We start from the raw sequence: 27213 nt of genomic DNA, 5'->3' as shown, positions 1-27213 counted from the left end.
ATTAATCTTCATTCATTAAGTATAATATAGATGAAATTTAAACTTTATTATTTGTAGTATGTATAATTAAATAATATTGTTAAAAAACTAAACATTTTTATTCCTTGGTAACTTGGAATGAGTACTTATAATCAAATAGTTAGAAGCAACATTTTATGTAAATCACCAGTATAAACTAAATAAAGCTAACCAAATAATCATCGTGTATAGATTAATTTATTAATAGATTTAAAGATAAGAACAATAATTTAATGTATTTAAAAACGTTTTTACATCAATAATTTTAGTATAAACAATGAAAATAATAGACATGTAACAAAATTTCATATAATAAAATTAATTTATTAAAAAAAAACGAATCAGCCATACAATTAAGTAATTCAGTTTAAGAAGTTAAGCAAAATAAATAATAACAATGGTAATCAGTAAAATTATATTACACTTTGATATGAACTAACAAAATTTAATGATGAAAACATTAATTTTTACCTAATTTTTTGTTAAAATCTACTCTACAAAATGTCTATCTTGGAATTTGTATTTACATTTTTTAATAAATATTTTAATTTATTGTTCCAACCGGTAATTCCAGGGCGGCCGAAATCATGTCAACCGTGTAGAGAAAAAAAAAGTGTTTCAGCATTAAATACTGTTATAAAGTATATATATATATATATATAAATATAAAAGAGCACCTACATCTTATATCAGAATAATTCTAGTTAAATATGAGTATTATATTTCGATTATACAAATGTTATATTACACTTTGATAAAAAAAAATGTTTATATCCATTGCCAAAAATAAACTAAATGTATTTTATCAAAACCCGTATCCATATAATCAGTTTTGATAAAATCTCTACAATACATAATTAAATAATTCGTAATTAACTCATACTCAGTGACATGCGTTTCATCTAACCTTTTATTAATACAATTTACATTATCTTTAAATTTAATAATAATTTGTTCCTTAGTCGTTATCAAGCCATCTAAATAACAGCGATTCTTTGATTGATGTTTTAAACTTAATAGTAATTTGGCAAAATAAGATCTTGCATTTTCAAAACTAAAAATGTAATCAGTAGCTAATTTCTTAGTATTTACTTTAGGATTGTGTACGAACTTATCTCGTACGACATTGTGAGTTCTGAGCTCAATTACGTAATTATATATCCAATTATGAGTTGAATATAAATCTGAGAATGATTTATTGGGTTGCCAAATTGATGATAGTTTTAATTTTTCTATAATTGTCAGCATAAAGTCGAACATTTTCGCTGTATCATTAATTGCGTCAAAAAGACTTGTTACACATTTTACATAATTATTTTCGTCTTTTAAAGTTGTACACACTTGTTTTAAAGCACTTAACAATGTATTGTAATTTAAAAGTACTTCAAAAAATTTACACCTTATCATTTGTGTGAAGTAATCTTTTTTAAGATAAAAATTAAGATCTGTCGCCAGGTCTCTTATCACATGTTTGGCACTTATTTTTAAACCATCATATTGTATATATATGTGGCTAAATGATTTCCAACTACCATTATCCAATAAAGTATTGAGTTTTGCTATTCCAAGTTCTTGATTAACAGTGTAGTCTCTAGGAGGTTTAAATCTGTACAAATATTGAAAAAGATAAATTAAATAATTTTGATTAGCTAATATTACGATTATATACAGTATATTTTATTTAGAATACTATGCCCTATGAACCTTTAAGGGCTACTACGGATACAATTTGTTTATCATGTAAAAATTAGGGTATTGTTAAAGATGTTTTTAGACGAATTTTTTAAACATTGTTATATTAAATTTTGTAATTACACATTTTTATATTTTTAATATTTTTGAACAATATATAAAATTATTGTTAAAGTATTTGATTAATTGAAAATAATAAGGATTTCTGTTTTTTTTTTTTGTTTTAACAGACAATTTTTCATAGTAGACAATCGTTGGGACAATTTTTTTTCTTTTACATTTTATTTGATTTCAACAGATCTTATTTCATATAAGTTCAAAGGTCGCAGCTGCTCTATAACATATTTAAAAATTGATTTAAAAAGAAATGTTTACATATGAAGGTGGTCTATTTCAAATAATTCCTGTAATTTTATTTTTCATTTGATTTGTATAAAAATCATACCTTATTAAAATTTATAAGTATACGTAAATATATAAGTATAGTTATTTCATAACTTTGTGCAAAAACCCAATTATTAATGAGATCAAAAAATATAATTGTTTTAATGTAATGCAACGTTTCTACATATAATTATTATAAAGAAACTTATGTCCATTTATTAAAATAATAAGAAAATAAAAAAAAACATTGCTAGATACACATCGGTCGAATGTACTGTTGAAGAGTTGTTATCGACATCATCTTTGCACGTTTTAGCTATAAACTCTATGGCACTTGCGAGACCATAGTTTGATATTTGTTTGTTGTAAAAAGTGAAATATCAATTATTCGATTGTCGCACCTTGTGCGTTTTCAGTGTACCGCCTTTGAGTTGGTTTTCTGAGATACATCACAGTACCGTTCATATAAAACACGTTAGTTAGTAATTGCATTCGACTTGAATTGATCATTCAATATAAAATGGATGAATGTATTGGTTCTCACGCGAGTTCTATACATTCGTTAATGTTTTATTTTGTTTTAAGTCAGACTATGCCGAGGAAAAGTAATAAGGTAAGTAGACTGTATGAATCAATGGATAATGAATTTTCAAACCACATAACATTTAAATGTGTTATACATGAATCATAAAATCTTATATATATACCAATGTGGATAAGGGGACACTTAATACTAATGCCACACTGGCTCTGATATATACAAATAATAAATTAAAAATGAGAATAAATCTTAAAATGAAGATGAACAAGCATTATAGTTATCGGCTAATTGTATCGGCTGATGATAATGATGAAAATTGAATGGATTAATTAAAGTCGAATGCATTTAGTTGACCAAATTGTACTGTATGCCGTGCACGGTACTACGATTTATCTTAGAAAATATATAGACCTAAAGGCGAAATATTGAGAACGCATAAGTGTTATTTCACTCTTTACAACAAACAAATACAAAAATATGGACTCACAAGCGCCTCTGAGTTTATATCTAATACGCGCAAAAGACGAAGGTGACAATGCAGACATGGAGAAAAATACGAAATGAACTCAGTGTAACATAACGGTAGAATAAGTAATCACAAAACACAATTCCTTGACAGCACATTCTACTGATGTGTATCAAATAAACATTACAAACTTTAAAAATAAGAAAGAACAATGATTGTTTTATATTTTTTATAAATAATTTTTTTTTTTTAATGTATTTAAAAATTATTTAATAAAATAATAATTTTAATGAAAAAATTCAATCTAATAATTAATACAAAATCCAGCATATTGGGGTCGTGGTACAGTGAAGACGCGGCATATTTGGATCCAGTATAGATTTAATTTGACAGTGATTCAAAATCATTATCGTAAGAAACGCTTCGATGCAAATCTGTAGATAGTGTTTAATCCTGAGTAATTGATGGATAAATGCAAAAGCAGCATCAATTGTTATTTCCTTAATTATATCCAGATTAGTAATTCTTAGAATTACTAATCTGCTCTCTCTTTTCGTAAGATTGCCATACAACGTTGAATTGACGATCTATTAATAATAAAATCATCAATGTTCTCCCCAAACGCTTCAACAACGGCAACAAGTTTGTGTACAGCAGCTCTATCGCTTATTTTACGACTGTCCATAACACAAATTAGTTTAGAAGAAATTATTTATCGTTTACCTTTCAGCTTTTTTGGTGGTGGCAATTCATAACTGTTATCAGTATCATCAGTATCGGTGTTCTCACTTAATGTAATGGATGCCATTGAAATTTCCAAATATAAAAATAATTTAAATCATAAGTAATATTTTTTTTAATGTAAACTTTTAGATAATTTTAATTTTAATTCAACATACCCTGTAATACGTTTATGCTTTCAGTTTCTATTTCTTCGTTATCATTATTATAGTTAATTTCATTAGAAATCCCATGCAAAAATCCTGGTCGCCCTTCTTCTCATTGACTTATCAAAAATAGTCTATCTTTATCTATTTTTATAAGGCTTAAAGCACCAGTATGTGCAATATCAAACAAGTTATTAAACTTTAATGTAAAAGCATCTACTTTTTCTTTGTAGCTAACTATAATTCGACCAGTGTGTCTTTGTAGAAGTCGCCACTCTTCATACAAACGTTCTATTTTTTCAACTCAATTTCTTTCCAACATAGTTGGGATCCGCGCCTTATCCCAAAAAATCATTACTTCGCGTATAACTAACAACGCACTTTGTCGAACACTTAATTTTACAACTCTTAAATTAAAAAACAATGTTTTCAACACTTGTAAATTAGATAGTAATTTACTACAAGTTATTTCGTGGGAATAATTAGCAATAGATAAATATTAGTTCGTAATACTTTAAAAGACATCTTTAAGAGCAATAATAGTGTACCTTTGTGACTAAAACTTATCATTTAATATGTAACAAACAGTTAAAATATGATTAATGATTATACGATTGGATTTATCTTAAAGCAATTCAGTACACCAAAATTGATACAGTAATACGACAAAATGTAATAATACAATAAATTTTGTTAGGTTTGTAATTAATCATTAATTAACTGTCCATAAAATAATAAATCTAATATAATTATCGTATTTGGCATAAAAAATTAAACTTTTAGAACCTTTTTTAAACGAATATGCGTTTTCCAAAAAATAAAATAAAAATAAATAAGTAAAAATCAACAAAATCCGTTAAAACATATTTTTAAGATTTTTTAATATTTTTAACTGTATGTAGTGTTCTTGTGGGCTATTTATTAAGAAAACTACATTGATGTTATTATTTTTCAAATTCTATTAAACTTTCCTTTATTTGAGTTTTACTTTCATAATTCTAAGTTAAGCAAAAAAAAGTTTTATATAAACAGTTTTCTTAATATAATTATTGTTTTAAGTGAAATAGAGTAGCAACTATTAAAAGAATTATTTTTCATACAATAATTTTTTTTATAATTTCTATATAAATATTACAATAGTAGATTATAAAATATCAAATCATACTAAATTTGAATACTATAGAAAGTATTCGTCTATTATATTTATTAGTTATAAAATTAATAATCAGAATATAAACTAAACTGTCAGATATTATTTATACTTGACTCAATTACGCCACGTAACCAATTTACCGTGGCCACATTTCATGACTTTTTTTATTAATATTTATTATTTTTCTAAATTATTCTTACTTTAATTCTGTTGGATTTATCAATTGAATAAATCCAAGATTTTCGTAATTATTCTTAATGGTTTCAACGTAAAACGAATCGATTTTATCAATCATAAAAGTAACAAAATTCGTGTAATCTTGGGTGTATGACGAAAATTCTTTTTCATATATAGATTTGATATCAACTTTTTGATTATTATTTATTATAGATGTATTATTTTCGAAAAAGTTATTTGCAATTTTAGATATATCATCAATGAACTCTTTAATATCCAGAAATTGTTGAAGATTACTATTCAAATTCTCATTCTGTTTTTCTTGTAAATATCTGTGATTTTTTATATCATAAATATTATCAACTGTAATGAATGGGTTACATTGTAACTCGGCAATGACAATTTTATATTTTCTTAAGATTAAAACTATATAACTTACAAATGTTATAGCATTGTATAAACTTTCAAACATTGTCAATGAATTTTTTATTGCTTTTCCAAGTAAAGATGAACAATTGTAAAAATCTTCTATTAATTCAGTGTTAAAATAGTGGAAACATATATCAACAACAATATTTAACAATTCCTTTAAATTTAAAAGAATTTCGTTATACCTATAATTTAAAATATGAATAATACTATAGAAAATACTATATCTGTCTAATTTTTGCGTCATTAATTCTGGAACACTAAAAGTTGCAACTGATTCAAAATTTAAGTAAAGTTTATCAAAAGACTTCCATCCATTTTGATTACACATATGATCTAATACTTCCTTTAAATAATTATTGTATAATGTGTGGTGAATTTTGCAATCTACAAATATAATATTACATTGGACTAATGAAATAGTTAAAATAACTAGCTTAAGATTCATGTCAAATAATGAAAGAACAAAGCATCAGTGTAAAAAATAAAATAAAATACTAAATTATTTTGATTACTCATATTATTATTTATACTTATAAACTCCATGTTTATTTTGGTGTTTTTGCAATTTAAACATTTTTTTAATATATTTATGCTAACAAATTACTAATTTATTAAACGTCAACAAACATGTGTCGCGGATGCGGTAAGCAACGACAAGTTTTTAGTTAAATAAAGTTAGAATAAATTTATTTTATATTCTGATTAATATTATATTATTATAATCAAAATTATTAGTAATAGTTTTGTAATAAAATCGAAAGAAATAGCTACAAGTCTCGTTTTTTTTAAATAACGTATATTACGTACATAGATACACACATACAAAGATAACCTATAATACTGTCAACCACAAACTAATCAGCAGCCGCCGGACTTGATTCGTATTTATGTCAATGCCGACGGTCGCCGATAAGCGATATGATATCTCGGATTTTGTTAATGAGCAGTTTAGGGAAACATAGCTATCCGACGTGCTGGATGTCTATTGCCTTCACAGACGAGTGGTGAAGATGGACCGGGCACGGACGTCGGCGCATTCGAGACGGGCTTGCTCAATGGTCGACGCCCGAGGTACCAGACCGGCACGTTTTCGCGAACGAAGCGGCCGAAGAGTTGGACCGGAGGGTGGAGAGTTGCGACTACGCCCTTCCGCCGACTCGCGGACTGCCAGTTCACTGGTGGAATGAGGAGGTGGTGGCCAGGCGTGAGGAGTGTTCCACTACCATCGCACATGTGCATCGTCTGCTACGCGTACGACACGTTGGTGGTAGCGAAAGGCGCCTCGTCCGAGGAAGCTGGATCCAACGCAGTCACCGCCTGGATCCAACAGTAAGGGAATGGACTGAGCCTCGCCTTGAACAAGACCGAAACGGTTTTGTTCAAGGGCAGGTACAAGCTCTTAATTAATTTCGGGCTGATTTACAACGTAGTGGAGTGAGTTTTAGAGACGGCGTGGGCCGTTCTAAAATAATACCTCACATTAGTTGCGTTTGGGACGCAAGGAATCATCCTCCTACAGTTCCGCCTCCACCGCCACACTATCCACTTCAAAAGTCAGACTCGAAGGTCCCACCCTTGCCAACCACCCTTAGATGCGCATCGCAATCTCTTCAATATAGAGAGTTTTGTTGACGCATCTGGGGAAGTAGCCGTCGTCCAGTCCGTTCCATTGTTCAAGCAAACCGATGCCAATACTCTCCCGGCTATTTAACCAGTGGGAGTGGCTTGGTCACTACCACTCCCTGCAGTCGCAGTACTAACCCCGTTGTTGGCTGCAGGAGCGTGCCTCAACACTCCTGCATTAGGTGCGTATTCAATTGATGACGACACCTGGTGGTTACGCCCCCCCCTCCCCGCAACTGTTGGCACTAAGGCATCCGAATCCCCTGATGCAGTAACTTTTACTCCGTTCTGTGCCATTGTCATTTGATTAATGATTTTGTGAAACTGCTTATTTCCCCGTTGCGCTGCACTACTGTGTCGGTTGGATCGGGCTCTGCGGGGCTTCGAAACGTCGGCACGAGCGCAGTCTCCCTAGCTCGGGGAATCGGAGGAACGGCCTGCAGATATGCAGGTTAGCCGCAAAATAAGCAGTCCATTCATTTGGACTGACGAATAAGCGGTCGCGTACAGCGAACCGCCTAGACGCTTGTTAACCCTGTAAATATACAGAATAGCCGTAAAATAAACCTTTATGGACGAATAAGCGGTAGCGTTTGGGTGAGAACGGAGAGTTATGGCAACGCAACCAGTGAAGTTAGCTGCTCACTGGCCAGAGGGACTGGCTATGAGGGCAACCCCCTTAAACCACATAATATTTATGAAAATGGAATCGAAAGGAGTCAAGGTTACTGCATCAGGGGATTTAGATGCCCCAGTGTCGGCGGTTGGTGGGGGGCGTACCCACCAGGTGTGGTCATCAATTACGCATTAAATTCAGGAGTGTTGAGTCAGGCTCCTGCAGCCAACCACGGGATTGGTACTATGACTGCAGGGAGTGGTGGTGACCAAGCTAGTCGCACCGGTGAATTAGCCGGGAGGATATTGGCAACGGATTGTGCGGAGATTGGACTAATTATGGTAGCGGCCACCTCTTTCGAAGCAACAGCGAAGCCCTCCATTTTGGAGAGGTTGCGTGGTGCTTCTAGGGGTGGTTTGGTAAGTGTGGGAAACAACTCGGGTTCGACATCTGTTGTTGTTGAGGTGGAGGATCTGGGGGAGGATGATTCCTTCCGTCCCAAAAGGAAGGAGATTTCTTCGACCCTCGACCCCGTCACTATCACACTGGGGGTTACAACGCCCAGCGCTGCGGTCCCCATGCCGGTAACCAAACAAGACGCCTCGTCCCAGACGGTCTTTTGGTGGGACACCTATGAACCACCACCCAGAGCCGTCGGGAACACGGAGTCCCCCCTCCAAGTCGTCGAGGAGTCTGAGGGCGTACTCTCACTTGTCTCCGACGTTAAAAATCGAAAGACGATGAGGAAGAGGAAGAAGAAGAAGGAGGGAGTGGCAAAAGACGCTGGGTGTTCGACTATGGACACCGCGGCATTCTTGCCACTCAGTGGCGCGGCCCCTAGGCCGGCGACACTTGCTATCACTGCTCAAGCCCCCGCTTCGGCCACCTTGTGGACAGTGGTGATGAAGCGCAAGGGGACTAAAAAAGTGGAGCAAGCTACGACGGCTCTCAAAGTAGAGGTTCCTGGAGGGCTCAAGACCAAGCCACCGCCACCGTCTCGGACCCGACTGCCTCCCAGCTTCGGTCCAAAGTCCCGAGGATGGAGGACGTGTGAATGTTAATTTTCCATGAACTGTTGTAAATGATAATTTATGTTTGTCTTGTTGCTTAACCGGAATTTGAAAGAAACCTGACTTTAAATCAATTTTGATCCTCTAAACTTCTGAATAAATCAGGTGTTCTACACTATTATTTAAAACTTTATAAAATACTACTAGACCGTATGAACCTTTCTTCTTTTTGTGAACTAAAAATGCAGGAGTAGCATAACTAGATTTTATATATTCTAAAATATTAGCTGCCCTTAATTTATCTAATTGTGTTTTTAATTCCTCGCGTTGTGTAGGTGAAACTCTATGAGGTGAACAAAATTTGAATTGTTTTGCGTTAAGCCTTAGTGTGATAAGACATGATTTTTTTGATAGTTAGAATCTTAGTTGGGATAACAATTCTCCAGTGTATGATATCATCTATTACATAAATCATAAATCAAGTTAGAATTCTCCGATTTCTGATTATTACAATTACAATATTTAATTATATAATTAAATAATAATTATATAAGAAAGAATTATATATATAAATTATATATATATATATTAGGGTGGTCTAAAAGTGACAAAAAAAACATTTTTTTTTTTAAGTTATACTCCTACACTTGAAAATTGTTCTACCTGGTTTTATATACAATTCTCAAGAAAAAAAAACACTAAAAATTAATTTTTGAGCCATCCCAAGCTATTTGAAAATTTTTAACTTAAAAAAAAAAATAAAATAATAATGAAAACTATTTTATGTATACGTTCTTATATTTTTTTATCAATAAGTCAAGCTATATTATATAAATCATTTTTAACATTTCTAATTTTACTTACTAAAGAATTAAAAAATTATATAAAAGTTGAATTGCTTTTTTTTAAAGTGTGTTTGCTGCAATCAGGGTAAATCTTCCGATGCTCAGAAACTACTTGTAAGAGAAACTGAAGTTGATCCTCATCATGGGTAATTTTGCGATTAAGGTCTTGGATCAATGAAACTCCTCTTTCTGCCACGTCATTGGTAACTCGAAGATTCTTAAAAACTTCCTCTGCTTTTAAGTATCTTTTAGACTTGGTCCAGTTTACCACGTCATTTTTCAAAAATTCATCGACACCAAATTCTGTGAAAATTTGTATTGTATTTTTGTTAGCTAAATCATGAAGCTGTAAATTTTCTACATCGTGTTGGTCAATTTTCGGTCTTACATTGGGAACTTCTGGAGAGGGGTTATTATTTATGGCGTAAATTATCTTACATTTGGTTTCAACAGGGACATTTTTGTCGAACAGACAAAGACCAACTAACTCATCTGACAAATACCATAAATGACCCATCATTTTTTTTACAGTGGCTTTTGAAATATGTGGATTATCATATTTTATTAAGGTCTTTATCAGTTGCAAGTCATTATTTGGAGCACATGCCGCCAAAGTTGCAGTGAACTAATTTTTTAAATGGACGGTTACAATGAAAACACATATTTCCTCGAGGCCCCTTTTTTCTTTGGTACTTAGATGAAATTGTCCACTAAACATAAATATTTTTAAACAGTAAATTACTTTTGACATCCAACGTGAATGACTAGTAGCACCTGGAGTCATAAATTTTATTCCTCTGGTGGGTTCTTCACCAAGAAATATAACTGATAATTCCAGCATCTCACGATAATCATCTCTTACTTGTTTTATTTTAAGCATTTCTTGGCAAAAATTAACTAGTTCATGTCGTATATTCTCTGTAATCCTTTGAATAATAGCCGAGTTTGCTATAACGTATGCAGAATGATCAATTTTAGACCAAGAAGATCGAAATCGTACAAACATTCGGTTATCAGGGCCTGTTGTCGCTGAAGGTAACACTGCTTGAAATGCTGCTCCAATGACTAATTCAAAAATATGATATCTGCATGCAAGCCAAAATAAGTTTTTTCCAAGTTTACGTTCTAATAGTACACATGACCCATTGTTTTTACCAGTATTCGAAAATGTTGTATCAAAACACATTGCAACGATATTTTTGTATAAATTCCATTCTTTTTCACTCAAACAATCGAAAACGGTTTGTGCCTGCATTTCTCCTGTTGAACAAGATAATTTTTTAATACTCAGTAATTTAATTTCATCTCCACCTGACACCAATACTGGGAGACAGTCCACATATTGTAAATGAGTGAGGTCCAACATCAGTTTTCCATCCCAGTGAACTGTTAATTTGCTGTTTATTGTAAATGATTCTTTAATAAAACTAGCCATTTCTTGCCTTAATTTCTTACGATGTAGTTTTATCGTACTTTGACTACATGCAAACGTATCAATATTCTCTCCAAGACTTTTTAGTGTAGCTCCAATGATAAAGGTGGCTTGCCGATCACTGACCTTAGTTCTATCTAGCACAGCTGATAATTCTGATGTGATCAAAGGTTTCAATTTCTTTTTACTTTTTGAACTTTTTTTGATTTTTTTTCATTGACAATAAAATCATCGTCGGAATTAGTATTATCACTAGAATGGTTTTCTTCTGTACTTAATGATGTAAAATCATAAAAATTACTCAAATTTTGATTAGTAACTTTTTCTTTATAGAGTTGTTGTTTTTCTTTTCGTTTATCTTTACGATTCTCTTTTTGCGTGGTAAAAACGTCCACTGTAGACATAAAACCTCTTCTCCCTGGCATCCGTTGTGCCAGTAAAAACTGTCTATCTTCATCAATTTTAATTTTTTTTAAAGCATCAGCATCAGCGATATCGAAGAGATTGGTCAATTTTATATGAAACCCACATTCGTGTTGTCGGTGAAGCTCTGTTTTTCTATTTTTATGTTTGAAAAGATTTAGCCATTGATTATAAAGTTTTTTAAACTTATTTATAGCATTATCTTTTCGAGTTGTCGGTATTCTTGCTTTATTCCAAACAAATGTAACTTCTTCGATCACTTTATTGCATGCATATTTAAACAAATTTTTTTCAATACGATAAATATGAAAGAAAAACCGTAATACTTCACCATTAGACGGCAAACGATTACTTGGTACAGTTGAAATAGGCTGACCAATTAAATAAATATAAGTATTACTTCGCGTTGTCATTTTTAATTTACTGAATAAATATATGTATAATTAAATTAGCACTGATTCACATTTAAAGCACACTGACAATTAACAATTAGAGTGACACGAACATCAAAACAGCGCACTGTCAACTAAAATATAATTCTACAATGATAATAGACGTACATCAACCTTTAATACATAGTCATAGTATAATAAGTTATACACTGTACAATACATAGGAATAACCCTGTCAGAGGTGTAGATAAAATGTTTTATTTATTGATATAGTAATAATACAGTCGTATAAGAAAATATTACAATTGCGATAATACTAATATTTATAAGTATAGTATAGGAAAAATACCGTAGGTTATTCTGTACAATAAAAACTTTAAATTGCTTGGGATGGCTCAAAAATAATTTTTTTTCATAAGTATAAATGTGGAAACTATTTTTAAACTCTAGAAAACAAATTTAGATGGTAGGAGGACAAAATTTTTTTATGTAATTTTTTTAGACCACCCTAATATATATATAAATAATTATATAATTATTCTTTCGCTCATATGTATTTCTGGGATTATAATTATAATTGTTATTTCTATTAGCATATTGTCTATTATTTTATTGGGAATTATTTGCGCGAGTATCATTATAATATAAATATAAAATATTGGACGTAAATTGTTATATGCCGAAGGTAAATTGTCGTTGTTTCGACGCAGTATTATTGTAGTATTCTTGTAACCTCCCATTAAATAAACATTTGCTATTGTCCGTGTTATCATTATTATTTTTACTAATAAAAACTGTTTAGAAATTAAAAAAGTTTAGAAATTTGTGAAGTTCTATTATCTGATTGTTGTTGCATTTTATTTTGTTCACTAATTTAATAAATATTTTCGCTAGTTATTCGCTGTTTTATATTGTCATTGGATTGTATGGTATCCCCTTGTAACATAAATTAAATGGATTCGTATTTTTTTATATAAGCTTTTAAATCTTTTAAACTATTGTTGTCTATACCGACATATCGAGCTATTTTTTGGATGTAATCCTTTCATTATATTATGTATTAACTCAGACTTTGACATTGTCGAATCTACGTGATTACATAATTTTTCGGTATCATTAATAAAAGAAGCAATGGACACCTCTGGGAGTTGTTTACGCTTAAAGAGCATAATTCTAAGCATGTGATTTTGTTCAGTTGGTTAAAATTCAATACGCATAGCATTTTCCGGTCGGTTTCCAAGTAAATTTCATTTTTTAAATATTCACAAAATTACCTATTTTTTATTATTAATTTCATAATTATGTGTTTAACAAAAAAATAATTACTGTGGAAAGTTTAGCTTAATTAATAATTAAAAAAAATTAATATTTAACATTTAATTTACCATTCTATATATTGATGAATTGTTAATGATGCAATTGATTATATAAAATGAAAAGGAATATTAGTCACAAAATCTAATAATACTATAATAAATATTAAAGTCTATTATAAAATGTTAAAGAAAATACTATGATATTCTCTTTTGTTTGTTGGATAGTTAAGTGACAATTATTTAGAGATAATAGGAAATAAAGGTAATATCTTTTTTTTATTTTAATTAGTCACGACACGTATTTACAGTAATAATAATATAGAGTAAATTGTATATAGTTTCTTTAATAATATTTTTAGTCTACAGCCAGTAGTTAAGTAGTGATTACTTGTAAGTAAATCCTATTTTAAATAATTTTTTTCAGATTTCTTATGAGTGTCGTCATGAAATAATCCTCATCTTATTATATAATAAAATATTAAAAACATAGCCAATGCTAGAAAAATTATAAATGATATTCAATTTTCAATTTCTTTTTTTTTTAAGAAAGTGCTCGACAACATTATTCTAAGAAAATTAGAAAATAATTTTTAGCGTAACGTGAGCAATTAAAAATTTTATCAAAAACGTTCATTTTCACGAGCAATTTTTTATTTAAAATTTGAATGTTCAACCAGGCTTTCCTACAGACATTACAAAAATACCCTGAAAATTTTGTTGAAATCTGTTGATATTTGATTGATTTACGAGCTTTTTCTTTTTTTCTCCTTATACCAGAACACGCTGACTAAATTTCTTGTGCCACATTTCTTTATAAAAACAATTTATTTCTTCGCTCATATTCTACTGTAGTCACATGCTATGAGAAAGGTAAAACAATTGGAAAATGGACCAAAATTCTACCCATTATCAGCATTTAAAATTTACGGCCTGTAATTCATCTTATTATATAATTGAAAAATTACCCAATGCTGAGTAAATTATTTAACGATGTCCGGCTTTCCAAAGTTTTTTTTCACGCGCATAGTTTTTAGTAAGATATAAATTTGTTTTGTCCTTCTCAATTTTGTTTAAATTTTATGTTAGTTTATGTAATTTCACTAGTAACACAGTATTGAAAGATTGTTTGTTACTTTAAATAATAATTAAAAGATTATTATAAGGTGTGATTGTGAATACACATAAGTGTTTTGTGCCCATATTATTGTTATTTCAATTATTATTTAATTTATAAGTGGCATTAAGATGAGAAGTTATTAGATTTGTGATAATGTGTGTTTTTTTATATTTACCATAAAAATTCTTAGCCCTCACTTGACCGATTTTAATAATAAATATGTCAAAAACATCCTATTTTAATTAAGATTTTATGCATTTATAAAATAATTTTGAGAATGTCCCTCGTTTACAGGTAATAAGGAAATTTGTTTAAATTTTAAGATAAAATTATTTAATGATATACGATTTGTGATCTTTTGAGGTACTATAGATACCTAAAAGTTTTCAAACTTTTAATATATACTATATAATGATGATTTTATTTAGTTTAATTCCGAAGTCTCATGATTGTTTTTGATCAATTTGAAAAAAATTATTAATAGATTTTTGTGTCTTTCGTTATTTGACGGTTTTCAAAACCAAGAGGGGGCAATTTATTAATTTAGCTTCGATGCGAAGATGAAAATGTTAATTTTTTTAATTTTACTAAGATGCGTTTTTTTTTTGTGTGTGTCTGTTACCACTCAGTTCTCACTGAACCGATTTTTATGAAAAATACGTCAAAAGATCACAAATTGTATCTAGTCAAAAAAATGACACTTAAAATTTGATAAAAATTTCATCTTTCTCTGTAAATGGGGGAAATTCCAAAAATAATTACAATTTCAAAAATCAATAATTTTCGACATTTTTTAAATTTTTTTCTTAAAACGCTATTACTTTTTTAAAAATGAACAAATCAATATAATTTTTTTTTATATAAGTACCTTAGATATTTTGTTATCGTTTGATATATTTTTGTGAATATGTGATCCTTTACTTCCCCATAAAAAGGGATTCAACATGGCAACTTTTTCATAAAAAATTAAGTTGTTCAAATTAACTTTTGAAAATGTTCCAGAAACACTGACACTTCTATATATATCTTAAATTAAAGATTATGAAATATACTTTAATTTTAAAAAATAATTGACAATGGATTAAAATAAAATTAAAATAAAGACAATGGATTGTCTTTATAATGAAAATAACTACCGTATTCAAAAATATGCTATTTTTGTATTAAAATTCTGGGTCTTGTATTTTATTTTATTTTAAAATAACTTAAAAGTGGATAATAAATATTATATAAATCTAATTAACATAGCATATAAATTAGTTTCAATAAGTTAAACTTATTTAAATTTTTTTTGTTGAAGTTTTAGGAGTTTAATATTTTCTAACTCTATATGTGCTTGTACTACCTGTCATTAATATTTAGCATTTTTTTTTAACATTTTCCAATATAAATCATTTCCAAAAAAAATTATTTTTATTTTCACCTTAATTTAACAATGGATTTTTACAATTATACTCAAATTTTATGAAACGCTCAATTGTGTAAATTTTTTTAACAACATTTTGATTGTTTTTTTTTTTGTGTTCAATTATAGAATCTTTATAAACACCAAAAGTTACATAGAAATTATTACTATGATTTCTATTTAAGTGTTCTATTACGATAAAAATGCAAACAAATATTGAGCTTTTCTAATAAATATACTGTAAATAGTAATTAAAAAATTTCCTGACTGCATATTAATCTTAAAAATACAATTTTTTTTATTCTCATAAAATTTTCTATATAATGATATGAATTTCGAACTTGCCATTTGAGATAAAAGTTATGGCAACAAATTCAATTTTTTTTAATAAAAATTTTCACGAAACTTTATCAAAAATTTTTTATCAACTTTAAAGGATCAAAAAAAATTGGTTAAAAGTGAAATTTTGAACTGATTATTTTTAACATATTAGAAATCAAAATCAGTAATAATTTGAAAACAATTTTTTTTTGTTTTAATTATTATTTTATATGTAATTAGTAATAATATCAAAAATTAGAAGTGATAGAAAAATTCTAATTGTAGATTTAATTACAGTGCTAAAAGTTGATTTAGAAAAGTACATCTTTGCATCTGATGAAAGTTCCTTGTAGTTCAGTGTATTTATTCATAAGTAACAAATATTTTTCATTGAAAAGTATTGCATCAATCCCTTTTAATTTTTATACCTGTAAAAAGTAAAAGAAATATACAACTACTTTATTATTTTTATAATTTCTCTGTATAAATTACAATTTTAAATAATTGAATATCATTTTCATACTAAATTTAATTACTATTATTAAAATTTATTCATATATTATATTTTTAAATCAAAGGATCACTAATCAGGGTATAATTAAAGAAAAAGAAGTTGATGTTATTTGTAATTATCTATCACTTTATTAGAATTAAACACTATCTACAGATTTGCATCGAAGGATTTTTTATGATAGTGATTTTAATCACTGTCACATATCATCGATATTTGCTACACCTATGTCTCGTCCACACTGTGCCTCGATCCCACTGTGCTATTTTTTTTTTTTTTAATTATTTATAAGTTTTAGTAATATATAGTAAAACTAAGAAGATATAAATTCATGCATTTTTGACTTTGTTAGATAACTTTAAATATGAGTAAAATGTACATGGGTTGCCAATTTCACATGAATGGTAGTGTATAGGATGGCAATATCAGTGAACGAACACCATAAAGTTTTTATTAACCAAGCTGATATTAGTAATTTATTATAACAAAAAGATATCTAAATTTAGTCCTACCTCATTGTCACAATTTATTATATAATATCATTAGCTATTCATTCAATAAAATATTCCAATTATGGATTTAAACTTATAAATTATATTTGTTGTGTAAGTTAATTTCAAATATTATTACATTATTACAATAGGGAATTTTCTAGATAATAAATATTAAAGTGCTTAATGACTGTAACATCAAAATATAAATATTAATACAACCCATTATTAGATAGTGAAGTTATCCTACATGTTTTTTAGATACGATTGGCTATTTAAGGATAGAACAACAATACTGAAAAGTAATATGCAACACAATATAATAGAGAAAATTTTAAACGATAAAATATTATGGATTCTAAGTCTATATTGTAAATTTAATCCTTTCAATCTGGCTGCAATACAGAATTTCAAGTTTCATCAGTTTTGCTATACTCTATTACTATTGTGGGAATTTATTGTAATGAATTTGTATGCGTTTATTGGTTTTTACTATGTATTAAACGACATTTTCTCAGTATTACAATTATTTATATTTATAACGATGGATTTAAAAATGTTTCTAACTACCTATAGACTTTCGACAAAATATGAAGAATTAAGAAAATTATTCGATGCAACGAGAATTGATTTTCTATCTTCTAGTTATAAAGAAAAAAATATATTTGAACATAACAAGTCAATGTGTACTAAAATAATAAACATATACATTTTTTTATGTTTTTTGTTGATACCACTTTGGATCCTTATTCCATTATTTGTAAAGGAATATCCATTTAAAAAAAGAGATGGCAGTCTGATAATTTATCGGAACAACATCTTAAATTCATTTTTCAGTTTTATACCAATTTCTATTTATGAGCAAATTTATCCAATTGTATTTACATTTGAAGCTATTAATGTATTACATATTATTTTTAATGTACTTTTCTGCAATTTAATAATTATAGAATTTTGTTGGATGTTATCAACTCAGTTGAAAATTATTGCTTTAAAATGCGAAACATTTGGTTACAACAATTTAGACTTAGGTGTGTGTAAATAATGATTTTTTTTTATTTCATCAATATTTTTTGATTACGCAATTAACTAATGCTTTAAACAGTACAATGAACCGAAAAAAGTCTGTTTTTAGCAATTTTTCTAATATACAGGTTATTTAATAAACCCAACCAAACTTATACAATTTTTTTTGTTAATATCTTTTTTTAACCATTTTAAAAGTTCTATTATATGAAGGAAAAGGTTTTAAAGGTGGTAGCATAATATTTTTGATTTCTGAATTCATTTTTTCAACATGTACAAAAAAAAATTTATATAAATAGGGTATTTTGCGCTTTCTGTTTTCCCCTCTTAGACCCTTACTATGATATTCCTCACACATGCGAATGTCAACTTTAACACAACATAAGTCGAAACTCTTTTGATGGTCGTCATTTTTAACCTTCCCCTTCCTAAGCAATTTCATAATTAAATAACGTATAACTATTTTGTATCATGTAAGGTTATGGAGTTTTAGTTGGGGAAGTTCCAACANCATACGTGCATAGACCCTAAGCAATTTCATAATTAAATAACGTATAACTATTTTGTATCATGTAAGGTTATGGAGTTTTAGTTGGGGAAGTTCCAACAATCAAAGACAAACGAAATTAAACTGCATTATCACTGACTCTCGAATGGGTAATCCATTTTAAATAAATAAAAAAAATGGTATTACAAATAAAGAGAAATTAATTATAGTAAAAAACAGTTTTCAAAATTATCTATAACAAATAAGGACTTGACGACTTATACATATTTTTAAAGAAAATAATTATATACAATTAATTTTTTTATTATGTCTGACCGCACATATAATTTTATGTATACTATTTGTGATTCCGAAAAATGTGTTAACGGATTGTATTAAAAATTATTTTTTGATTAAACATTTAAAAATGTCATTATTGTAGATGTTAAATAGTTTGATGAATACTATGACAATTTTTTATATAAAGTCTTATTAGTATTACTATTATCATTATAAGTATTTTGAATGACTTTAAATATTCTTTGTTATTATAAAGAGTTTTGCTTAATGTAAAAACTAATATAGTATATATTATTTTAAATAATTATTTATTTTAATTTATTTAATATATTATAATGAAATATTTTTTATCTGATATTTTTTTGTATATTTTATTATTATTACTTTTTTTAATCCATAAAAAATAAGTAAATAACGTAAATCATCAACACCAAAATTGTGAGCGTTTATATATAAGTAAGTTTATATATAAGTGTAAGTTTAGAGAATTATGAAATTTCTACCAAAATATTGTCCGTTTTATTAAATATATTTTGACAATCATCTGTTGTTAAATCTAAAAAAAACATTGGTTTATTTATTTAGGATGGGTAAACTAGCCAAGAGTCGGCTATAATTAGTAAATTTTAGCTTCATTTGTCTTTTCCTGTTGAAAGTGTACCCCCACCATAACGCCGTACCCATAAATGATACATTATAATTATATATTATTTAACTGTAAGATTACTTAGGGTGTATGTGTGTATGAGTATACTACGAGACTCCCTGTGAAAAAAGAGTGTGAGACAATTGACACGTATGACATATCAAAGAACGTATGGAGAAACAATGGCACGCATACTGATGTAGTCGAAAAAAATGTTCACAGCTATTGGACCAACCATTTCCGAATTACAAGTGATTTTAAGTAAATTTTGCAAAACTAGCATTTAGTTTACGTCCATAAACGGCTGTAGTGGTATCAAATGACGGCAGCCAATAAAGTATTGAATGATGTTGCGTTGAAGTCCACATGCGTATGGGTGGGGTCAACCTCTGAAGTTTGAAAAAAGTGTAAGGAAAGCGTAATGTTCAAAAATATACTACTAGTATAGATGAAAAATTTACTAGATATTATTAAATTGCCAAAAACCGAAATTATTTCGGTTCCTAGCCCTGGCTTTAAATTTATTATTTATTATTCAAATAGGTCAAAAAAACGATTGCATTTCCATGATAAATTTGAAAAAATTACTTTTAGACCATACAAGGTTAAACATGTAAGTTAGAAAACATTATTACATGAATTATTCTAATTTTTCTTATGTTCATTGAATACATTTATATATTGTTTAATAATATATTTATTTTTATAATTTTGTTATGAACATTTTCGATGTTTTTGTGCAATGTTTAATTCAATATGAAATCAAATAATGATTTACTAACATGCACGTGAAACATTTTAAAGTGATATTATTCATAACATGGTAGATAATTTAATTACTTATTCAGTATTGTATTCTAAATTGTTATTATATTAAGCAGATCAATAAAAAATTTTTATGATATCATGAAACCGTTGACAATTTATAGCTTTGGATACTATTTCGATGTTTTTATTTTATATACATTTTTGAGTATTTTGGTATGTATATTTCAATTAAGTGAGTTTTCTGATTTTTATTAACTGTTGATTAATTTATTTACAGGCATTTAAAAAAAATGATTATGTTTTATCATTTACTTCAATGAAATATTTATTAACAACATTAATGAGTTCTTTCAATTTGTTTATAATATGTTATTTTTATAATCATCTAGAAAATGAAGTAAGATAATTATTATTTTGTATAAAACAAATTTATTATGATAGAAATATGACTGCATATTTGGAGTCATAATTTTAATTATGAATTGCAATTTAAAATACAATACACCAAAAGTTATATTAAAATATACATTTTTACAGTAGTCAGTAATTTTTTGTTACGTTTTGATTTAAAATTGATATTAATATTTAATTTTTGAAGTCTTAAGATATTTATAAAAACAAAATTATTAAGTACGTATAAAAATTTATAACAGCGAATATTAATTAACTTAATTGAGTGTATTTTTTTAATTAATTTAGTATTTGTGCTGTTATAAAATCTGATTATCATGAAATGTAATGTTATTACATCAGCAATAGTGAACAGTTAATTGCTGACAGTCACTTAGAGTATTTCGAAGGAAAAATTATAGCTTTAGATATGTTATTACTTGAATAGAAATTTTTGAGAGACAGGGTATCAAAAATAAGTTACTTATTATAAGGCTTATTATAATACTTATTACATGTAATGTAAAATAGTAGTTATTAAAGTTAAACCCTAATAAGAGAAATAAATTTTTAAAAATATCTTAGAATGTTATAAATTAAATGTGGAACAGATAATATATGAACATTAAATTTTGTTAAATATAAGTCATTAGTAGTATAATTGTAATTTATATTTAATCAAGTGCAATTGATTCCAAAACTATAAAAAGCTTTCTTTAATAAGCAAAATAAAACACGTTTTAAGTTTGAGTGTTAAAACTGTTATCATTTCGGACATAAACAAGCCATTAAAGTCAAAAAATAGTATTAAAAGTCTTCAACAGAAATGAAGAAAACTCAATAATCAAAATTAACAGCGACAAGTGTAATAGCTTTTATATGTGATAGCAAAATGAAAACTAAACCAAAATTTAATAAAGCAAACTGGTTTTTAGGTTAAAGTGCTTCAGAAAATATGGTCAATAATACTGGTTTTTCAATAATACAAAAACATTAATTAAGCCTATTAAAATAATTGTAGCTAAAGTAGTACAAAAGATAATAGCAATATTAAAAATGTGTTGATATTAATACAAAAGCTACTTTCAATACTATATATTATTGATAATTATCAGAAAAAATAGTCATAACTTATGACATGCCCGCTTAGGATATATTAGAAAGACAATGATTAAAATAGTATACAAGAAAATCTGTTCTTGCATTGAAAATATCAGGTGAAAAAGTTTGTAAAATGAAAAACAATTTAAAATACCATGAAACTTGTTTGTATGGTGAAGCAACAAGAAATTCTTTTCTCAGATCAGTAGTAAGTGTGTTCCGATCTAAAAAAAGTTAAAAATACATTTACACCCGTTACTAAACTAACTACCAAAAAAGTAATTCTGTCTCTAATAAAATAATTTTCTTTATATGTTAACCAAATTTATGCTCAAACAGAGATTCTAAATGGTTTTCTTTAAAAAAAAAATTTACATGAAAATAGGTTATAACAGTAATTATTAAAAAGCAGTATGTACTTTAAACAAGACGTTGGGTTGAATTTAAAACAAGTCAGTCATTGTTGAAATAAACGTTTTCATATATTGGTTTATTAATATTTTTATCATCAAAAACATGGCTAGTGATGACAACAAGATACTAAGGAAACCATTCTTTAAGCCAGATTATAGGTTGGATACACAAAAACATAAATCTCCTTCTTAAGCATTACAAGAGAACCAGCATCAAAAATGAATAAACATAAGAAAAAAAGTTCAATTCTTACCAGCCATTTTGGAAGGTACAGCTTTATATTTCTTTGAAAATCTCAAAGACAACATCGTCAGATAAATTAAGGGGACAGATTTGGTGTATAAAATAAAGTTTAATTTGAACCAACAGTTCAAACGGACATGTTAAGAATGATTTTACAAAATTGCCATCAACAACCTAACAAACCCTCGCAAGCTCTTATTTAAATAAATCTGAAACTTTATGCTTGCAAATATATATGTCACAAATATAAAAATGTATATCTTATCAAAAAGGGATTACGTCCCGAAATTTTAAGAATACCTTGGACAGTTTACAAAATATAAGAAAATGGGAAACTACAGAATTTCTTATAAAAGGCGATTAAAATAAATATACTTAGGAAGTTAAAACAGACATTCTCAAGGAGCAAATAACGCAAATGTCGAACAAAAATCAAGAAAGTGCACTAGAATAATTAAAAAGATAAACTTTTTGATTTTTACAAATCACAGAATAAAATAGTAAACAAATTTAATGGTAACATGTCCAGCAAAAAAAGAAATTGTAACATTCGCCAATTGTTTCTGTAACAAAAGATTAATAATTCAATGCCAAATTGTGAGAAATACAGTGACGAACAAACGTCTGCATATTTATAAAAAATGATGCAAACGAGACAAGATGTCAGCTGTGTCAAAGCAATAACCCCACAGCAAAAAATTGCAACACAAAAAACTAATTTATAGGTTAAAAGTTTACGCTGAGGACAGACATTCACCTTCAACCTTAGCAAAATCAAAGATTATAAAATCTCATCATTGAAAATTTCAAGAATGAAGTCGATAAAAGCAAAAAAAATGATTACACACTGTGGGAGAACTAGTGATAAATAAAATGGTAGTCGACAAAATTTAATTATATAACAGAAAATCAGCGCTGAGCCGTTTATTTGAGCAAGAAACAATATAATACAGTAATTACAAATAACGTGCACAATAATTAGAGACTAATAGAATTTAAACTATATTTATTTTTTACTATTTAGTTTCATGTTATGAAAGTAGTTACTATCAATATCATGGTTGTTACGGGTAACGGGAAATCAGGGTTCGATTCCGGGGAGGGAGTCTGAGAAACGGCTACCACATCCAAGGAAAGCAGCAGGCGCGCAAATTACCCACTCCCGGAACATGGAGGTAGTGACGAAAAATGACAATACGGAAAATCATCCCTCGAAAACGGAATAAATACTTTATATCTCTTAATTAGAATAAAGTGTGTTAATATATATTTTTAATAGTAATTAGAATATATATATATACAAATAATGCGACTTAACTACGTAAAAGTATCATGCACTAGGTATAGCTGTGTTTTGTGGGCGGGCGAGTCGTTATACCTGAGGTATAAACGGCGGTAGGAATATATAAATATATATACGTAAGGCGCATTAGACGCGGGCGTTATTGGTCAGTCAAAATAAAAATTTGTTTATATATATATAATATTGATGACAAGCACGCGTGTACGGGTACGATAACTAAAAATAAATTTTTATAGGAATAGTGTGCCGTCGTGTGGAGAGAGGTGAATGCGTTAGGACAGTCTAGTCTCAAGGCCATAGACGACGGGATACGCGATAACGCGTGGCGTTTGGAGAGTTACAAACATACATACATACATACATACAGGTGAAACTAATATAAGCGTGTTAAAAAGAAAGCAAATAAGCAAAAGATGCATTGATGTTTGAAAAAAACGGTGCGATGAGTTCGGCGTCTCGGGCGATGTCACGAAGATGACTTACTTTACGTATTATTGCGGCGGGTACTCGACGTTAGGCATTTATTGGACTTAACACCACGACCATAACGCGTGTGTAACGGTCCGGTTTACAGTGGAGCGGTGGCTGAGAAGGAGCTGACACGACCGTGGGGTGTTAACGGGTGACAACGTTGTGGCCGTGTCAACACAATCTAAAAGTCAATATTTATTTATTTATGATGTACAATGCAAAAGCATTGTACATCATAGCCACATTAAACAAAAGATAAATAATAGTATAGATACAAGGGCAAATCTAAATATAATAAACGTGGAATTCATTAAAAATACAACTTTCCGCTTCTACAGCTTCTACAGCTTCAACATTTATTTAGAGCGTTAGAAAACTAAAAATTCTTCTCAAGGTTAGATCTTAATAATAACTTTTTTCAAATCACTATAATAAAGCAATGTCAACATTTACTTTTATTTACAAGTGCATGTGACTTAATGACGATTCGATGATTTCCTATTTGTTTTCGCAACATTTCAGCAGTATTTAGAAAAAAATTTAATAATCCTTTTTTAGAATTCTTAAAATAATCATTTATGATTTATAATGATGATTAAGCATATTTCGGAAGCTTTGGAAAATCTCGAAAAAGTATTTAAAATTATACTCAAAATAAAAACAGCTAAATACACATAATTCTAAAAAAAGACCTATTAGGCTTTCGTATAACACGCAATGGCATAAAACCGTTAAGCCATAGCGGACTTTCCGCACTCCAAAACGATTAAAGATGTTATTTTTGAGGCTTAGCTCTTTATACCGTAGGTACATAAAATCGTTCCATAGATCGCCAGTTACCTTACAAAATTAACAAAATTAAAAAAATACGAGAATATTAATTGGCAACAAAAACATACTGATGCATACGAACAGTTGAAATCAACCATTAGGGTATACACTAACCCACGTTGTAAACATAGACGATCTCCGGACTATTGGGGTGATTAACTATGTAAAATACAAAGAAAATATAAACTGCAGAAAATTAAAACTATTCGATAAACCAGAAAGAATGAATACATGGTATGATGATAATAAAAATAATAGATATTTCAGAATCATTAAAAACGCACATTAAAATATCGTCATCGTCAAACTCTTTTCTACCAATAATTTTCTTTTAGAGGATATGAAAGGGTACAAAGTTGGACAAAAAAATACTTTTTAATGCTGATGAAGTACTAATACTGAAATCGTAATAAAACCTGTAATTTCATTGATTAAATTATATTATAGTTTAATGAGCCTGATAACATTTGTTTATCATCATTATACTATTGAAATCAGCAAGAATATATGAAGACAACTGGTAAGGCGTATTTAATGGGATATCAATAAAAGTACAATAAAACAAGAAATGGCCACCAAGTGTAGAAGAGACAGAATATCAAAGAAGTAGTATTATTTAAACAGTTTTAGATCCCCTGCGCTGCTCTCTTCCTCCACTTACATTACCAATGTCGGGGGGAGGGTAAATCCAACGTACACTAATCTATGGCGGGAAAGAGATCCACTCCCCTCACCCACCTTTACCTAGCTCACCTAAGTAGAGAGGTGTAATGAAACTAAACATAAACTAATATTATGCAATGACAGGGGGACGAAACCCAATACGAACTAACACAACTTTATATATGTGTTTATAATATTATATTAATTTGTATAATTAAAATTGCATACATTGTATAACGCTGGATGTTATATAGAGTTGGATTGAAACAAACAATGATAATAATAAAAACCCGTTTCCTGATTTACTGAATACTTTATATATTTTATCTGAATTTTTACTGGTATCCCTATCGTTATAAATGATGACTGTATGTAACACCTTTTATTTAATTTATTTTTTTGCAATTAAGGAAATAATCGTCTCAACTATTCTGTCAAAATGGTTGTTTTCAACTTATCAATTATAAAAAGCTGTAATCTTAAAATATTATACAACATAAAATTAATATGTAGTGCGGATAGAGTATGTGTTAATAAAATTTGTATATTTAATATATACCAGTACAAATTGTACCCACCTACATAATGTATTAAATATTTTTTTATGACATTTTTTTTAGATAAATAGAGTACAGTTTGTTTTGTATAGTATTGATTGGACTGGAAAAAGTATAGCATTTAAAAAAATGCTATTGTTGACTATAAATTTAAATAACGCGAACAGATTAAGAATGAATATTACTCCACAAAAATCATTGAATTTAGAAGTATTTGGCTCAGTATGTTTTTTTTTAAATAAAACACTAAAATTATGTTATGTTATCATAATTAATTAAAATAATTGATTTTAGGCGATGCGTATGTCATATTCAATAATTTCACTCTTGGCAAAGAAAACAAATTCAAAATGAGCTGATTGGAGCAAATAAAAATTTATTTTAAAAATTTTGTGTGTTTTACAATATAATTTAATTTTAAATTGAGTTCATTTTATGTTAAATTTTACATCCACATATATAGAGTGTTCATAATGTATGGAAAATGTTTTTTGTATTTTTATTGTTTGTTGACAATTGACCAGTTTCCTTAATTTTTGAAAACTCTTTAAATGGAGTCGTTAAAAACTTTAATAGTAATCTGACAATTTGTTTTTAATTGTATGATTGTATAATTTAAAACGCTACCAAGCGGGTCAGATTGTAGACTTTCTAGATTTTCAATGATTTAATTAATAAAATGACTGATCAATAACTTCTTTTGGACCAGTATTACGGAAGTTATTACTATATTTATATCTAGGTGAGAGGAGTATTACGGA

General features: G+C 28.5%; 2 protein-coding genes across 5 annotated transcripts; one reads left to right on the top strand and one right to left on the bottom strand.

The window, feature by feature from the left end:
• Positions 1 to 197: 197 nt before the first annotated feature.
• On the bottom strand, positions 198 to 6238 carry LOC126907597 (uncharacterized). The gene is made up of 2 exons (XM_050688986.1): positions 5342 to 6238; positions 198 to 1624 (listed from the first exon to the last, which is right to left on the bottom strand). The coding sequence occupies exons 1-2, from the start codon at positions 6193 to 6195 to the stop codon at positions 787 to 789; spliced, it is 1692 nt and encodes a 563-aa protein (XP_050544943.1). The 5' UTR covers positions 6196 to 6238; the 3' UTR covers positions 198 to 786.
• A 7394-nt stretch (positions 6239 to 13632) lies between these two features.
• LOC126907598 (odorant receptor 46a-like) lies at positions 13633 to 26930 on the top strand. Of its 4 annotated transcripts, XM_050688990.1 has the most exons (8): positions 13633 to 13669; positions 13767 to 13797; positions 18203 to 18283; positions 20255 to 20324; positions 20593 to 20692; positions 20757 to 20876; positions 26516 to 26674; positions 26747 to 26930. In XM_050688990.1, the coding sequence occupies exons 3-8, from the start codon at positions 18214 to 18216 to the stop codon at positions 26804 to 26806; spliced, it is 579 nt and encodes a 192-aa protein (XP_050544947.1). In that variant the 5' UTR covers positions 13633 to 13669; positions 13767 to 13797; positions 18203 to 18213; the 3' UTR covers positions 26807 to 26930. The 4 variants fall into 4 exon arrangements, with proteins under 4 accessions (XP_050544947.1, XP_050544945.1, XP_050544946.1 ...); XM_050688987.1 differs by lacking the exons at positions 13633 to 13669; positions 13767 to 13797 and having other exon boundaries at positions 17480 to 18283; XM_050688988.1 differs by lacking the exons at positions 13633 to 13669; positions 13767 to 13797; positions 26516 to 26674 and having other exon boundaries at positions 17464 to 18283.
• The last annotated feature ends 283 nt before the right edge of the window (positions 26931 to 27213 follow it).

This window comes from Daktulosphaira vitifoliae, unplaced genomic scaffold (genome assembly GCF_025091365.1).
Source record: "Daktulosphaira vitifoliae isolate Bord-2020 unplaced genomic scaffold, ASM2509136v1 Scaffold_5, whole genome shotgun sequence".
Lineage (NCBI taxonomy): Eukaryota > Metazoa > Arthropoda > Insecta > Hemiptera > Phylloxeridae > Daktulosphaira > Daktulosphaira vitifoliae.
The sequence above is the reverse complement of the archived record's forward strand: the minus strand, read 5'-3'. Positions and strand labels throughout refer to the sequence as shown.

Coding starts and splice junctions, on each gene's coding strand:
- LOC126907597 (XM_050688986.1), bottom strand. CDS start 6,195: ATGAATCTTAAGCTAGTTATTTTAACTATTTCATTAGTCCAATGTAAT. Junction 1,625..5,341: donor ATAAATCCAACAGAATTAAA/GTAAGAATAATT, acceptor ATATTTGTACAG/ATTTAAACCTCCTAGAGACT.
- LOC126907598 (XM_050688987.1), top strand. CDS start 17,503: ATGTTTTTTAGATACGATTGGCTATTTAAGGATAGAACAACAATACTG. Junction 20,693..20,756: donor ATACATTTTTGAGTATTTTG/GTATGTATATTT, acceptor ATTTATTTACAG/GCATTTAAAAAAAATGATTA. Junction 20,877..26,515: donor ATAATCATCTAGAAAATGAA/GTAAGATAATTA, acceptor CATTTTTTTTAG/ATAAATAGAGTACAGTTTGT.